Source organism: Acipenser ruthenus, chromosome 40 (genome assembly GCF_902713425.1).
Source record: "Acipenser ruthenus chromosome 40, fAciRut3.2 maternal haplotype, whole genome shotgun sequence".
Taxonomy (NCBI): Eukaryota; Metazoa; Chordata; class Actinopteri; order Acipenseriformes; family Acipenseridae; genus Acipenser; species Acipenser ruthenus.
This window is the reverse complement of record NC_081228.1, coordinates 6238594-6254596: the sequence shown is the minus strand read 5'-3', so window position 1 is coordinate 6254596 and position 16003 is coordinate 6238594. Positions and strand designations below refer to the sequence as shown.

The following is a 16003-nucleotide window of genomic DNA, read 5'->3' as shown; positions in this document are numbered from 1 at the left end:
GAGCTGATCTCTCATTGGGAAACTGCAGCAACTCTTCTGAATTTCAGACACTGGAGATATCACAGGGCAGAGTCTCACAGTGACAAGAGCCCCTGCGATCCACAGACTTCAGTCAAGCTCCAGGGGACAGAACACTGCTATGTGGAGGGCGAGAGCAAGAGAGAGCAAGAGCGAGAGGGAGAGAGCAAGAGACAGCGAGAGAGACAGAGAGAGAGAGAGAGAGAGAGAGAGAGCAAGAGCGAGACAGCGAGAGAGACAGAGAGAGAGCAAGAGAGAGTGAGAGCAAGAGCGAGACTGTGAGCGAGTGAGAGGGGGAGAGAGCAAGAGGGGGAGAGAGCAAGAGGGGGAGAGAGCAAGAGGGGGAGAGCACGAGAGAGCGGATACTGTGGAGAGTGTTGCGTTTGATTTGTTGGCTGTGACAAACTAAAGTTAAGGAGAATCTGGTAGATGACTTTACTATATGACCTTCACAGAACATAAGGATTCATAGCCAGTCCCGGCTCTTATCTATAGCAGTGAACTCAAAGCTGTGAGCTGAGAAACAAAGTGGCTTTAACACCACGATCATCTATGGGGGAAACTACGGGGTTGATTAATGATAGAAACGCACTCCTGTCAGCTCTCGGGTCTCGGGTTGAATCCGGTTGCTCGATGAGAGAGGATTTTGAAAGAAGAGCCTCATGGCCTACCTGTGACGTTGACCTCCACAAGCCCGGAGCGTGTCCCGATCACGTTGGCAGCCTCGCACACGTATGTTCCGGCCAAGTCGCGCGTCACGGGCCCCTTGAAGAACAGGGTGCTGTTGAGGACCTCTACGTTGACGGGCATCGTACCATTGAGCCTGCAACGCAGAGACACAGCGAGAGGGTTACACTTCACTGCATCGAAAGATAAAGACGACAGAACGAGTTATTATTTAAGGACTAGGTATGGGGGGGGGGGCGGCTTGCAGATGTGCTTGTGTTTTAATAACAGACAATAAAGGTTTAAATGAATACCCAACCTTTTAAAATCCCTAAAGCTTTTATTACAAGGTAAAATTGGGTGAACTGGGCATAGAAATTACAATGCAATTAAGAATAAGTTTAATCTTGAATGACTAATTGTCATCCTGCTTTTTAATAACGGGCACCAGTCTAAACACTCAAAACAGCTTTGGAAAGCAGTGAAAATCGTGATATTTTATGCACCATGTGTTTCCTGATCTCCTGAATGATGCTACCCTGTGTGTGTGTGTGTGTGTGTGTGTGTGTGTGTGTTTGACTGCAGGCTGACAGCCCCACATTTAATCCGTCTCTTCTTAATGAGCAGCCCAGAGGCAGCGTCAGGATGTATTCCTCATTTCCATCATTCCGATCAGCCTGCTGCCTGGCCTCCTCACCTCTCATCGCAGCATCAGCATGTTGCTCTGCGTGTCCGATCAGTTGTGTACCTGGACATGTTTGTTAACTGTGGTCTACGTGTCTAGGAGTGTGCGTTTGTGTTTGTGTTTGCGTAGCCAAGGAAAACCAGAAAAAAAACTGCCTCCGCCATGTCCCAGTGATTTTTAAATATATAATTCAAACACAAAAGAGGGCATTTTCAATGCAGTATTTACTTAAGCTTACATCTACACCATATACACAGTCTTAATACATAATATAAGAAAACATGTGTGTGTGTTTGTGTGTGTGTGTGTGTGAATGTGTGTGTGTGTGTGTGTGAATGTGTGTGTGTGTGGGTGTGTGTGTGTGGGGGGGGGGGTGCGTGGGTGGTTGGTTGTGTAAGTAAGGATGCAGGATTTGTTTTCCTTCCTGTATAAATGACTACCGTTCAAGATCACTGTGTCATCACGCTTGCAGGAAAACATGAGCGTTATGATATTATTTATCTAAAAAGTGACATTAGCACAGATACTCTACGGCAAGGAAAGCACTGAAAGCGTCATTTTAAAAGCTGCTCTGAAAACAGGTTTACACAAAGCAAGCCGATTCCAAGTGCAAGGGCGAGCGTGTGGGCTGGGAGTGCTGTGTTTTACCATGGTAAAAACATCAAGTCTTTACTTGCACCTTGAAAACCTTGCTGCCTATGGTCCTTTGAAGAGACGTGTTTAAACACGGGAAGGTGGATGGACCTGGTAATCATCTGCAATTATGGTTCACAATATTCATTGAGGTGCACAATGGGCCGGGCCTGCAAGGCTCTCATAATGAGCCCCTAATTGTTTTTAACCCCTGCACGGTATTCATTCCAGACGGCATACACGTGGGGATCTCATTGTTCAAATCTAGTATGCATTACCCTAACATTTATTTGGAATAAAATGAACTAAAACAATTATATATATATATATAAGTTGTTTTTTAAGTTGTTTTTAAAAAATCAATTTTGTCTGCTTGTTACTTTTTTTGCAGCCAACACAACAGACTGTTTTAAACGACTCGTTTCCAGCAAACGTTGGTATCATCTTGCTCGTTTGGTTGTTAGTAGCTTATTGATCACAGAATCTCATCAAGCAGCTTCTTAAAGGATCCCAGGGTGTCAGCTTCAACAACATTACTGGGGAGTTGGTTCCAGACCCTCACAATTCTCTGTGTAAAAAAGTGCCTCCTATTTTCTGTTCTGAATGCCCCTTTATCTAATCTCCATTTATGACCCCTGGTCCTTTTTTCTTTTTTCAAGTCAAAGAAGTCCCCCGGGTTGACATTGTCTATACCTTTTAGGATTTTGAATGTTTGAATCAGATCGCCACGTAGTCTTCTTTGTTCAAGACTGAATAGATTCAATTCTTTTAGCCTGTCTGCATACAACATGCCTTTTAAACCAGGAATAATTCTGGTTGCTCTTCTTTGCACTCTTTCTAGAGCAGCAATATCCTTTTTGTAACGAGGTGACCAGAACTGAACACAATATTCTAGATGAGGTCTTACTAATGCATTGTAAAGTTGTAACATTACTTCCCTTGATTTAAATTCAACACTTTTCACTATATATCCGAGTGTACTATAATACAGTGTGTGTAACCTCATGCATAATTATACATGTTGAATTCTGCGTGCTGAATTCCTCGCGTTGTGACAACTTGCAAATGACTCATTTAGCTCACTTTATTTGTGCATATAATTAGCTTAGTGAATAGAGCTGCGCTGGTTCAGTTTTTTGCACGGTGTGGCTTTCCCCTGCCACGCGGTAATTCTGCTCATTTACCACTGTTTAGTGAATGAGACCCTTTGTCTCCAATCACTCCCTGAAACAAGCAGCTTTCCTTCAGTGGAATGCTCATGATAAACTCTGGCTGCAGTTCTGCTGTCTGGGAACAAGCTCACACAGTCACATACACAGTGTGCCTGCCGGGAGGCACGGACTGCGGAAACAAAAGTAGCTCCATTCTTGCATCACTTGTCTACCTTAGTCACTTTTATCTTTCACAACCTGAAGAGATATAATCTTTACAGTGTGGAATGGGTCCTTTGTAATTCTTAGTTTACATACTCTTGCTCTTGTTGGAGTGCGTCATGGTTTTGGTGATGCTTTCGTTTAGCTGGTACTTCAATAAAGCACCTTTGTGTTGGGGAGAGAGGATGGGGCGTGCAGAGAGAGTTTACTTTCTTTCTGCACTTTGTGAATTTCAGACGGTGCAGTTGACTACCTTTGACCGTTGCCCCTGTTGTCTATGAATGATGTCAGGGATGACCTGTAGCATGTACTCACAGCTTCCACTGGTACACGGTGACTGGGGGGTTGGCGTCAGACTTGCAGGTGAGCTTGACGTCTTGTCGGTTCAGGTACCAGTTTCCATCAAATCCTTCAATCGTCACTTCAGGCTCATCTGTAGAGATGGGAGGGGAATAGGGTTATTAAATGCTACCAGAAATGTTCTAATAGTAATACTAACAAACAATACCAATACGATTATGGATACCAATACAAACAATAACCATAATCATAATAATAATAATCATAATAATAATAATAATTACAGAGCACGTTGAGGGTGAGGCTGTTGGTAATCCTCTCGCTTTGGTAGTTCACGATGCAGGTAAGTTGCTGCCGGTGGATCTCTCGGCTCGGCACCACCAGGTAGTTGCTGTGCACGGTCACCGTGCCATTTGGGTTCCGCGTCTCCTGGAAGGTGGGCTCCCCCTTCAGCTTTGTCTCCCAGGTGATCACGCTCGGGGGCTTGCCATTGGACGAGACGCACGTGGCCACTACCTTCTTACTGGTCTCACCGGCCTGGGCCGTGATAGTTGGGGAGGTCAGCGTCATCCGAGTGATGGGTTTGGCTGGAGGGAAAGGGCGTTCGTTGGTCAGTTAATGGAACAAAACTAAAAGCACACCAAAAGGTTCCTTCCTTTATCAGACAATGTTTAGACATCCATTCACTGCCACCAGAGGGAAGAATGCAGACATTACCAGTCTTTACTGCACTCTGCTTCTCTGTTATATAAAGTGTTATAAAAACGAGAGGTTAAACTGTGCTTTGAAAAGCTGAGAATAAATCTCTACCCCCCTCTAGAACAGCAAACTGTATCTAATGCATCAAAACATTCATTAAACAGCCCCAAAGGGTTTGTGAATAGGGTCCAAGTAATCTGTTCAGTTTATTACGGATGCTGAAATTTCACGCAAGCTGTTTCTTACCTGTTTAACAACATGTCATGTCAATGATAAATAGAGATCTGTTTGATACTGTAACTTGTAACAAAAAAAAAACTGAATATATCGTGTCCTTTAGGGGATTTTAATTACCTTGGTTACCCATGGAGGGGGGTGGCAATAATGACGTCAACAAGCAGTCCATGCAGCTACCCTGAAAATCTTTTTATCTTTCTGAGTTAAACTCAAAGTAACGCTAAAAAAAGATAATCACAAATAGAAACGTTCAAAGGGTTGCTCCCGTGGGTTGCTTCATTCTGCGCTGTACAGAATTGGGTTGGAGAGAATGTTCGTCTCTATATGAGGTAGGAACGATCAATCCCTGGAAGGGGCTGTCAGTCAACGCAGCCACTTTACCCATCCCTACAGGGGCCCTGTCAATCATTGTCGGGGTGCCGATCGGGAGTACTCTTCAAAAGAATAGCGTGTTAATGTAGAAATGACAAATGGCAAAAAGCCCTGGTACAATATCAACAGTGTTTGTAATTAAAAGGCACAAGTTTAACTGCGCAGAAAACTAACAAACCATTAATTACATTGCTTTGCCTATTGGTGCCCATCCTGCCTCTTACAAGCGAACATCACTCCAGCAGCAAGTGTGGTGTGGCGACAGCAGCTCTTGTTCTGCTGTGGCGGACCTGCAACCCTCTAGCAGAACACCAGCCAGCCTTTCTTTCCCTATATTTGTTTCTAGTTTAGATTGTATCACTATACTGGGTAGGAGACACTGTTTAACAGAGAGTGGTGAGTATGGAATGGGTTACCAAGCCATCACTGGGATCCTTTCTGGTACAACTGATCAAGTTTTGGGATCAGCTACTAGGAACCGGATGAGCATTGACTGGCTGAATGTCCTTATGTTTTTATGATAACTGCCACGATGGATGGAAACATCTGATAATAGAGGCAAGGTTGAAAAGATTCCTTCTGCAATTTCCTTGATGATCTTTGGGTGTCAAACCGTACCGTCAGGGTTGGTGTTGTAAAGTCATGCTGATACCGAAAGAAAGTTTAAGTAGCAATAAATGTAGGGCGGGGATATAAGCGAATCAATGCCTATGTAATTACAGCAGTAAAATGTATGGTTGTGCAAAGAGGCAGACTCTCTTCACAGGGAGCCTTTTCAAATCGAGCCTGGACTCTGGAACTCAACTCCAAAATGTATTAGGGATTATATATCTGTTGAAACCCTCAAAATTACCTAGATCTTTAAATGTGTTGCTATTTTATTCCAAGCAGATCCTAAATTAGTAGTATGCTAAGAAATTAATAATAATAATAATAATAATAATAATAATAATAATAATAATAATAATAATAATAATAATAATAATAATAATAATAGTTAATGGCCTCTTAGAACCTGCTTGGATTAAAACCTGGACTGGAATAGATCACAAGGGCCAGAATTGGGTACCACTGCTGTAAGATATACCTAGTAAAAACGACCAGAGCTAAGACACCGTAATGTCATGTAAAGAGTGGACCTCTCTCTCCACACTTACCCAGCACGGTGAGGTTGAGTTGGTTCTCCCGGTTGCCGGCTGGGAAGGTTGCGTACTCGCAGATGTAAGCAGCCTCGTCGGACAGCCTCAGGCCAGACAGGCGGATGGTGGCATCCTCCAGGGAGGGGGTGCGGTACCCCACGGCGGGGTTGCGGAAGGTCACGCGGTCCTTGTACGGCGGCAGCACGGACACGCCCATGGTGGGGTTGGCGATGGCTACGTTCTGCTTGGTGCCATTGAGCAGCTTCTGCCAGGTGACCTGCGTGATCTTCACGTTGGGGTTGGTGTTTGAGAAGGTGCAGCTCAGGACCACTTCTGTGCCCACGAAGCCGGACACGCGGTCGTCCACTTGGACCACCTGGGATTGTGCGGCTGCAAGAGAGGAAAGGGGAAGGGAAGGGAGGTCAATGCAAGCTCATACAGGCGCTTTACAAGTACAGGAAGACTTGCAGCTTACGGGCACGGGGGACAGATTTTACATGGTGGGCAAATTGCCCATGTAATAAGCGGGCAACATGCCTCTGATAGAAGATACAAGCCATGAACTTCAGGGATGGAAATACACCTCCTGTAAAAGCAGATTGACCCATTCCAGGTTTTACACATTAAATAGAAATAATTGAGTGTATTTACCACAGGATTAAAAGCCAATAAGTACCTCCACCGTTTGTATTTCAAACACACTTTCCCTTGACAAAGGTATGTTAAACATACTGAAACGTTGGGAAGTTGGCTCTTTTGACAAAAAACGTATACACATATTTTTTTTAAATTTGGATATATATATATATATATATATATATATATATATATATATATATATATATTTTAATATCCTTTACTATGCTTTTCTGTGTTTTTACCATTGAACACTGCAGCAAACCAGCTTGCAAACCAGTATGTCATAAAAGAAAGAAGACTTAACGCAACTGGGATATTGTTTGTCCTCCCAATTTGTATTGCTGCACAATCATTAGCAGAACAGTAAGCTTACACTTAGCGTTAATGACTTGTGTGTGCATTGTGCGAGTGTGTGCGTGTGCGTGTGCGTGTGTGTGCACGTCCCGGATGAGTAAGATAAAGGGGTGCTCCTCTCTTGCATAAGCAGGATGAGGCGTGTCTACATTTGGAAACCATCCCAAACTACAGAGGAGGGGTGGCCAGAGTTGTCCCTCCCACTCCTGGTCTTTGTTCCAAGCCTGTTCCAAGTTGGTTAATTGAACTGATTAAGCCTGCATCCAGACCCCGAAGCATTTCATTCTATAACTGTATCTGTTAAACCTGGAGGGGAATGGCCCTCCCTCACCTGCCACTGTGCTCCTTCCACCTCCATTCAGACTTAGCGATACACTGACCTGAAAGCTAATGGGAGGATAAATATAATCTGGAGTCGATTAATTAACAGACAAACCCTCCCATGCTTCAGGGCATAACTGTATAGGCCAGGAGAAGAGTTTTTATGTGTGTGTGTGTGTGTGTGTGTGTGTGTGTGTGTGTGTGGTGTGTGTCAGAAGAGAGGGATGTTTAGTGTCCTCGGAAGCATAGAAAAAATATCTATGTTAGAAAAGTGAAGTAATAATGTAGAAATACAGTTGGTCCATTGAGTGGTAGTTAGGAGCAGGTCTGACTGCTGTCAGTGTTTATAAGTAGGTAGTAAGAGAAGTACATATTTGATCAGAGAGGGAGGGTAGAGAACAGGAAGGAATGAGAGACAGACAGAGATAGAGATAGAAAGATAGAGATAGAGATAGAGATAGAGATAGAGAGCACATTGTGGTCTAGAGTAAGCAAATAGAGAAAAACAGAGCAAGGAGAGGGAGAGGGAAGAGAACAACTGAGAATGAGAGTTAGTTAGTTTGAAGAAAGACAACAAGAGAGAGAGAGAGAGACACAGAGGTTAGCGCTACATTGTGACTCATCTTTTCGCGACCCGTTCCTCCCACACACACAGCCCGGTGCCTGTCTGTTTAGCCACCTGCCCTCCAGCAGCTCACCCCACTGCACGGCCCTGCCGATTCACAGCTACCCTGCGCTGCTCCTGCCATCCCTCTGCACCTCTTCACGATGGAAAACAACCAGGCTCCCAGGGCAGAGCCCTGCCAGGGTTTACTGAGAGATCACTTGGAACCCAGGGGGTACGTTCAGCTCATCAGAAAATGACACTATACCACCATTTATATAATTAAACACAAGGCGAAATGTTATGGAAAAAAAAAACACACAGTGCATGTTCGCTTCTCTTGGTAATAGAAACTCATTTAATTATTAAAATGACAGCTGTACTTTAGATACATTTCAATTGAAAAGACTCTGCGAGTTCTTTGGTTTGTGCAAAGCGTTTGTGTAAATTGCTCTGAGTCTTGCTAACCTCACAGTAAATCCAGAGCATCATACAATAAGAGTATGAATTCTATTGGTGCAAATCACTCGTCTCCTTTACAATGACTTACAACTGAGCCAAAAACACTGCATAGGAGCTGCCACGAACACCTCCACAGCGATAGAAATGAGACTCCTACTGCATAGCAGTTTCATCCATTCCAAGTTTTAATACACAGTCTCATTAAACTCCTAGTAAACGGAGCAAACTGTTATGCAATCAGAGTCTTATTTCCATCCCCGCCACCTCAATTACACTCCTCCACGTCTGCACCACAGACAGCACTATGGCTGCATCCACACCGAATCATGGGAATGGCACACCTTCCAGAACAGAGCCGCTCGAAAAAGGAGGAGTAATGCTCCAAGCTTAGTATTGTGCAATAAACCTCTTTACCACAGAGTCTCTGAGCTAACAAATAATCGGCCACATGCTAATGGAGACCAGCGGGACTGGTCTAATTGCACAGCCCTTCCTAATCTGTCCCAGCACCTCTTTGGAAGGATCGCGAGCCACATGGGATGACTCGTCTCGACTCTGGAAAGGCTTTTGGATGAGAGCAGCGCGAGGAGTGGAAATTAGCGAAAAATCACACTTCTAAAGAAGGAGAGGCAGAGCGAGTTAGAGCAGGGACAGAGACACATTTGAACAACCTTGGTTCAATTAATCAATTTAGAACAGGGTTGGAACAAAGACCAGGAGTGGAAGAGACAACTTTGGCCACCCCTGCCTTACACAGTATTCCTAAAAGCGATCACATTATTATTTATTTTTTTTGACACATATATATTAACTTAAAGCATTCAATTCAATGCATTTTACTGTTTGTGGTTCAAAGGTCTGTAATACTGTATTGTATTGACCAGAGATCGGAAAAGACAGGTGGTCTCAGCTGGTTTGGGCAATCGACACCGACCTGGATCGTTTCTTTTTCCCCTGTTTGAATGCTAACCTGTCTGGGGGAGGACTGATTGCAATCACTTTGGTGTGTTTGTTGCTCGCCATTATGTAAACCTATCCCAGAACACACTGTGGATAAACATCAGTTGGTTATGTGATGTGAGCTGAGCTCGTTTGAAATTCCAGAAAGAATGGTAAATGATTTTGGGTTGGGGACGAAGGGCAAACTATCCAAACAAACTCGGCTCATTTCGCCAGGCTGTCCTGTCCGAATGAGCTTGGATCACTTTCTCAAACGATCTGATCCTTTATTCCTCTGTGTAGTAACACAGCCACCAACTCCCCCTCAATCTGTACTCCTCTATACTGTAACAGAGCCCCCGACTCCACCTCAATCTGTACACCTCTATACTGTAACAGAGCCCCCGACTCTCCCTCAATCTGTACCCCTCTATACTGTAACAGAGCCCCTGACTCTCCCTCAATCTGTACCCCTCTATACTGTAACACAGCACCCGACTCTCCCTCAATCTGTACCCCTCTATACTGTAACAGAGCCCCCGACTCTCCCTCAATCTGTACACCTCTATACTGTAACAGAGCCCCCGACTCTCCCTCAATCTGTACCCCTCTATACTGTAACAGAGCCCCTGACTCTCCCTCAATCTGTACCCCTCTATACTGTAACAGAGCGCCCGACTCTCCCTCAATCTGTACCCTCTATACTGTAACAGAGCCCCCGACTCTCCCTCAATCTGTACCCCTCTATACTGTAACAGAGCCCCCGACTCTCCCTCAATCTGTACCCCTCTATACTGTAACAGAGCCCCCGACTCTCCCTCAATCTGTACCCCTCTATACTGTAACAGAGCCCCCAACTCTCCCTCAATCTGTACTCCTCTATACTGTAACAGAGCCCCCGACTCTCCCTCAATCTGTACACCTCTATACTGTAAGAGCCCCCGACTCTCCCTCAATCTGTACCCCTCTATACTGTAACAGAGCCCCTGACTCTCCCTCAATCTGTACCCCTCTATACTGTAACAGAGCCCCCCCGACTCTCCCTCAATCTGTACCCCTCTATACTGTAACAGAGCCCCCGACTCCCCCTCAATCTATACCCTCTATACTGTAACAGAGCCCCTGACTCTCCCTCAATTTGTACCCCTCTATACTGTAACAGAGCCCCCGACTCCCTCAATCTGTACCCCTCTATACTGTAACAGAGCCCCCGACTCTCCCTCAGTCTGTACCCCTCTATACTGTAAGAGCCCCCGACTCCCTCAATCTGTACCCCTCTATACTGTAACAGAGCCCCCCGACTCTCCCTCAATCTGTACCCCTCTATACTGTAACAGAGCCCCCGACTCTCCCTCAATCTGTACCCCTCTATACTGTAACAGAACCCCCGACTCTCCCTCAGTCTGTACCCCTCTATACTGTAACAGAGCCCCCAACTCTCCCTCAATCTGTACCCCTCTATACTGTAACAGAGCCCCCGACTCTCCCTCAATCTGTACCCCTCTATACTGTAACAGAGCCCCCAACTCTCTTCAATCTGCACTCATTTTAGTCTAACACGGCCCCAAACCCCCTCAAGATACACTTCACTGTAACAGATCCCCCAAGTCTATGAAGGGTGTTTACAATGCAGTGTGTGTGTGAGAGAGTACGAGAGAGAGAGCGAGCGAGAGAGAGAGAGAGAGAGAGAGAGAGAGAGAGAGAGAGAGAGAGAGAGAGAGAGAGAGAGAGAGAGAGAGAGAGAGAGAGAGAGAGAGAGAGAGAGAGAGAGAGAGAGAGAGAGAGATACAATCTTTCTATTGTATGCTTTGTTCTCTCCCATAACTGTCTAAAGTCTCTGACACCAAGCCCAGAATTAGTTTGCAGAGGGTTCAGTTTTAAGTAAATCGACAGGGTGGCTGTTTTCCCACGACGGAGAGGGCTTGACAATAGAGTAAAGCAAGAAGTGTACAGCACCAGCCCTGATCCTCCTCTGACTCTGCTCAGGACTGGAGGCACCTGTTCCTGCTCAACCAGCTTCATTCAAAAGATCCTGTGTCTCGCAGCAAATATTTACAGGAAACCACCAAGTAGCAAGAAGTGCTGAACAATAGGCTTTATTCTGGACACACACCTCTCGTTTCTGACTCATGACATCATTAAAAAAAAAACAAAAAAAAAAAACCTCCTTTATATTGTTTATCCGAGACACACAATGAGCTCTTGTGGTACTGTATTGCTGAATAGTAACTCAGTCATGGCATAATAATAATAATAATAATAATAATAATAATAATAATAATAATAATAAAGCTCAGAGGCATAAATTAGACTGTGTTTGATTAGACAAGCAAGTCGCTGCAGAAACATATTTTTGTGTTTGTTTTCAAGTAAAAGCAGTGCTATGACCCACATCAAAGTCGTATTTTGCATTCAGGGCAAAACCCCAAAAGATGCTCAGAACGTGTTTGCATGTTCAATAACAAGATTAAAAGACACAGGCACAAAAACATTCCCTCAGCTCACGCTGCCTGCAGGCTAATCACAAGCAAGGAAGTGGCCAGTTCAGCTCCAGCAGCAGGACTGAAATGCAGGCAGTGATCTCACCTCCCCCATCAACTGAGGGGATGATATCATCCAGGTTCACACCAGTGCACAAACAGGCTTCACACAGGAGAACTAAAAACAAACTTAGCAATGAAGTGCAATCTAGGAGGGGTTTATTAAAAGCTTTGTATTCTGAATTCCAAAGGACACTAAAATAAAACTACTTATGGGTGGTTTTACTTACCTGCGAAAACATGCTATACTGTGCTCATTGGGGTGTGTGAAACCAGGGGGTATTTCTCATTCAAAGATTATTATTATTATTATTATTTATTTCTTAGCAGACGCCCTTATCCAGGGCGACTTACAATTGTTACAAGATATCACATTATACAGATATCACATTATTTTACATACAATTACCCATTTATACAGTTGGGTTTTTACTGGAGCAATCTAGGTAAAGTACCTTGCTCAAGGGTACAACAGCAGTGTCCCCCACTGGGGATTGAACCCACAACCCTCCGGTCAAGAGTCCAGAGCCCTAACCACTACTCCACACTGCTGCCCCTTCTACTTGTGGAAGAATCATTTGTTATGCATTACAATAACATTGTCATATGCATTAAAATAACATGTGTATCAAGCTTCTAAGGTTAGTGGAACCTGAGATATATCATTTTATGTAGTTTGTAGTTTATGAAGTATTTAGTTTCATATTAAGAGATAAAATTGTTGTTGTGCATGTTGTCCTCATTTCCCTTAGCAGGTGCAGAGGCGACAAAACCCATAAGGAACAGAAAGTTTTTAATTGCTAGCCAGAAAGAGGAAGCTTTCTTTACTTTGTAACCGCAAGCTGCATCCACTTCTTAAGAAATGTTACCGATTTTAGTCAGAATATTAAGACAGACAGTCTGCTTGCATGTAGGACGAAGTTGTTTTTGTTGTATATGATTGGTCTCCTCTTGATCTTCCAAGCTGTTGCTACCTGACATATATTGAGTTAAGCTTCTGTGATTAGCTCGCAATAACTGTAGGTTGCGAGGTATATATTACGTTTACTGGCTCTGCGCAGTCAGAACTCTGCTCGATGTTTGTCTAGCACCACGTGTGCCGAGAGCGTTCTCTGGTTTGCAAACCATTACATTTGTTTGATCAATTTTGTCTGTTCTACTGAGTCTCTATTACAGGGAGTGATATTAAAACTTCCACCACATACTCCAAAGTGACAGCACTCTAACTGAGGCTCTCTCACGGCAGCTTTTTCTGACTTGTTACAAGCATCCCCAGTGTGTAAAAAGTTTAAACGTTTCAAATGTGTTTTTAATGCCGAAGCTGAAATGTTAGGGAATGGAATGGAACCTGATATCCATATAGCAGAGCAACACAGAGTCCCTCCCATCCCCAGTATGGAGGGACTACAGCCCCTTTGTCGATTTCAGAAGCTCTGACTTCAGTCTGGGCAGCCACAGCCCCCAGATTATTCAGGCAATTAAACAGACTGTTCTGTGGGGCTGATCATTATCGCTACCTCCTCGCTTCTGAGAAAAAGATAAATCTAAATAAATAAACAGAGAGAAAGAGAATGAGAGAGAGAGAGAGAGAGACACAGACAGACAGACAGACAGACAGACAGACAGACAGAGATTTCCCTCTCTGATGCCTACTCACAGCCTGCTCATGAATTCTTGGAAGAGCTGCAGATCAATAAGAGACAGATAAGGTAGGGGACAGGCAGCCCTGTGAGTTGCACAGAGTTGCAATACAATTCGATACAGTTCTGTATATTGCAACAGCGTCCCTTTATCTCAAGGCAATTTTTAGAGTATGAGATAAATCAATGGCCACTGTAAAGTTTACCGATAGGCTGCATATATGATACCACTTATAAGGAAGTCATTGACAGATAACAGCAAGCTAACTGGAAAACACGTATCTGTGATTTACCGGCATCTTGCTACGCCACGCTCTACCACTGCAATGCTTGTTATCACTAAGGAGCAGAGGAAGAGTCATTAGCACACCTCTTATTTCACTCAATGCTACTGTGCTGCTGTCTGAAACCTGTAGGAGCGAGCGGGAGGGAGGATGATTGCTGGCTTCGTCGCTTGCTATCCTTGAAAGGGGGCAGCGGCAGACAGAACTGCAGAGGACAGCGGGCTCCCAAGGGGAGCTGGATCACTGCAATCACTATATTGGAGTCTGGGAGCACAGCTGAAAATAGACCTATTTTGATTTTGGCATTAACAGAAGTGAAGGGCTGCCCTTCCAGCTCTGCGCCGCGTCTTCAAGGGCCGGGAAGCTGCAGGACTCCAGCCAGGCATCAATCTAATTGTGCTAGACTTCAGGTCAACTGCTCTCAGTGGAAAACTAGAGAAGATCTGCTGAATGAGCTGCTTGCATTATAATGAGCGGTTCTCTCTTCATGATTCTTGGGTAACACAATGAGGGGCTCAATTATAATCATTTAAGCAGCTGATTTGAATATGACAACCATGGAACTTCACATTAATCTACCAGCCCCCCCCCCCCCATTAGTGATTTACAGTCCCTAATCCCTAAACACAATATTAATCTGGTAGAATGACATCTGCAGATGAGCCGGTTTCTCAATTTTAGCGAGGGGCGCAATTCACCGTTTGCATCACTGAAATAGTCTGCAGTGTCAATTTTACAAAACTGACGACTTTCTGGAATTAACAATCCATGTACTGTATAACACATAGCTTTTTTTTTTTTTAAGACATAATTGTGGTTCATGTTTATGGTGTTATGGTGTGAATTGCAGTGGTTGCTTATGAAGTTGTCTGGTGATCATTATTTGATTCAAGCATTGGAGCACCATTTGTACCGGCCAGTGTGGACAAACTGGTACATCTGGGGGGAGGGGGGGGGGGGGGGGGTCCACGCATTACTTTACTTTTCAGGAAATGTTTCTCTTTTCGTCCCCTTTGTTTTAAAAGCCTCCACTGCTACTGTACAGTGTGGATGAACAGAAATTAGAGTAAAGCAAGTTAGAAGCCTAACCACCACCACCGCAAGCTCTATTCCCTTTGGGGGCGTCCAAACCATTCAGGGATTTTGTATTGTTAATTTAAAATGGAGGAGGAGGAGGAGGATTAATATTTAATAAGAGCCATTAACATGGATCTCCGATGTTCCGCTCTTCAACTTTCAGATTGGGAGATAAGCAGCCAGTCTCTCAGGGACCCGCGCTGATGAAAAGGGCAGCCTTGACAGAAGGACAGAAGCGAGGAGGATCTGCTTGCAACTCAAGGATTAATACAGAAGCAAAATCGATCGATTGGTTGTTTACAGGCTGTCGGCTTTCTAGTTTTAAATCTCTGAGGTTTAATGCTGACTTCGTCAGTCTTTATTACGCGTCACCAGCATGACTTTCATACAAGGAGGGCTAAAACCATAACGTCTAGTAGTCAAACTCAACCTTTGGCGGTTTCGTAGGCGCATGTGAGAGATATTGTAGGTACTTTTTATGACGTCGTGCGTGGATCTTCAAATGCATTGTAATGAGTTGATCAGCTGGAAATAACCGAGACACACACGCAGGGGCCGATACAGCAGAAAGGTCAAGAGAAATCTGACATACAAAAGCCTAGTAAAACATCTCACTCAACACATGGTGAGCTGTGCGGACAGGGCTGAGCTGCTCCAGTGACCTGCAGGCCCCACTAATGAACCCTGTTTTTCTTTAATTAACGAGCTGGTTGGGTTTTGGTAACGAGTCAAGCCCCTGGGACTGGCCACCATGGCGTTTAATCCTAAACTGAGGGGGGCCAGCTGGAGAAGAGACACTTGATCTCTTGGCAAAGCCCCCCCACAGAAATTCATAGCTATCGTTATGCTGATTTTGCATTGACTGGGTTTGACAGGGTACAATGCACGTTTTTTGGTTGGTAGCCTAAGCTATGTATTTCTGTACTTGTGAGAATGATATCGTACCCTCAGTGTAAGACTTCCACATCGACAACTTCATTTTGCAGTGCAGTGTTTTCAGTAAGTTGCTTCCAATGGATAA

The 16003-nt window shown here is 44.4% G+C and overlaps 1 protein-coding gene across 4 annotated transcripts in view; it reads right to left on the bottom strand.

Moving 5' to 3' along the window:
• LOC117397385 (nectin-1-like) overlaps nt 1-16003 on the bottom strand; it is a 143842-nt gene that overhangs the window by 84764 nt on the left and 43075 nt on the right. For all 4 annotated transcript variants that reach the window (XM_059010293.1, XM_059010295.1, XM_059010296.1 and 1 more), the window contains exons 2-5: nt 6141-6512; nt 3960-4262; nt 3691-3808; nt 690-841 (exon numbers count right to left, since the gene is read on the bottom strand). In XM_059010293.1, coding sequence (XP_058866276.1) covers nt 690-841; nt 3691-3808; nt 3960-4262; nt 6141-6512 — 945 coding nt within the window. The remainder of the gene's footprint in view (nt 1-689; nt 842-3690; nt 3809-3959; nt 4263-6140; nt 6513-16003) is intronic.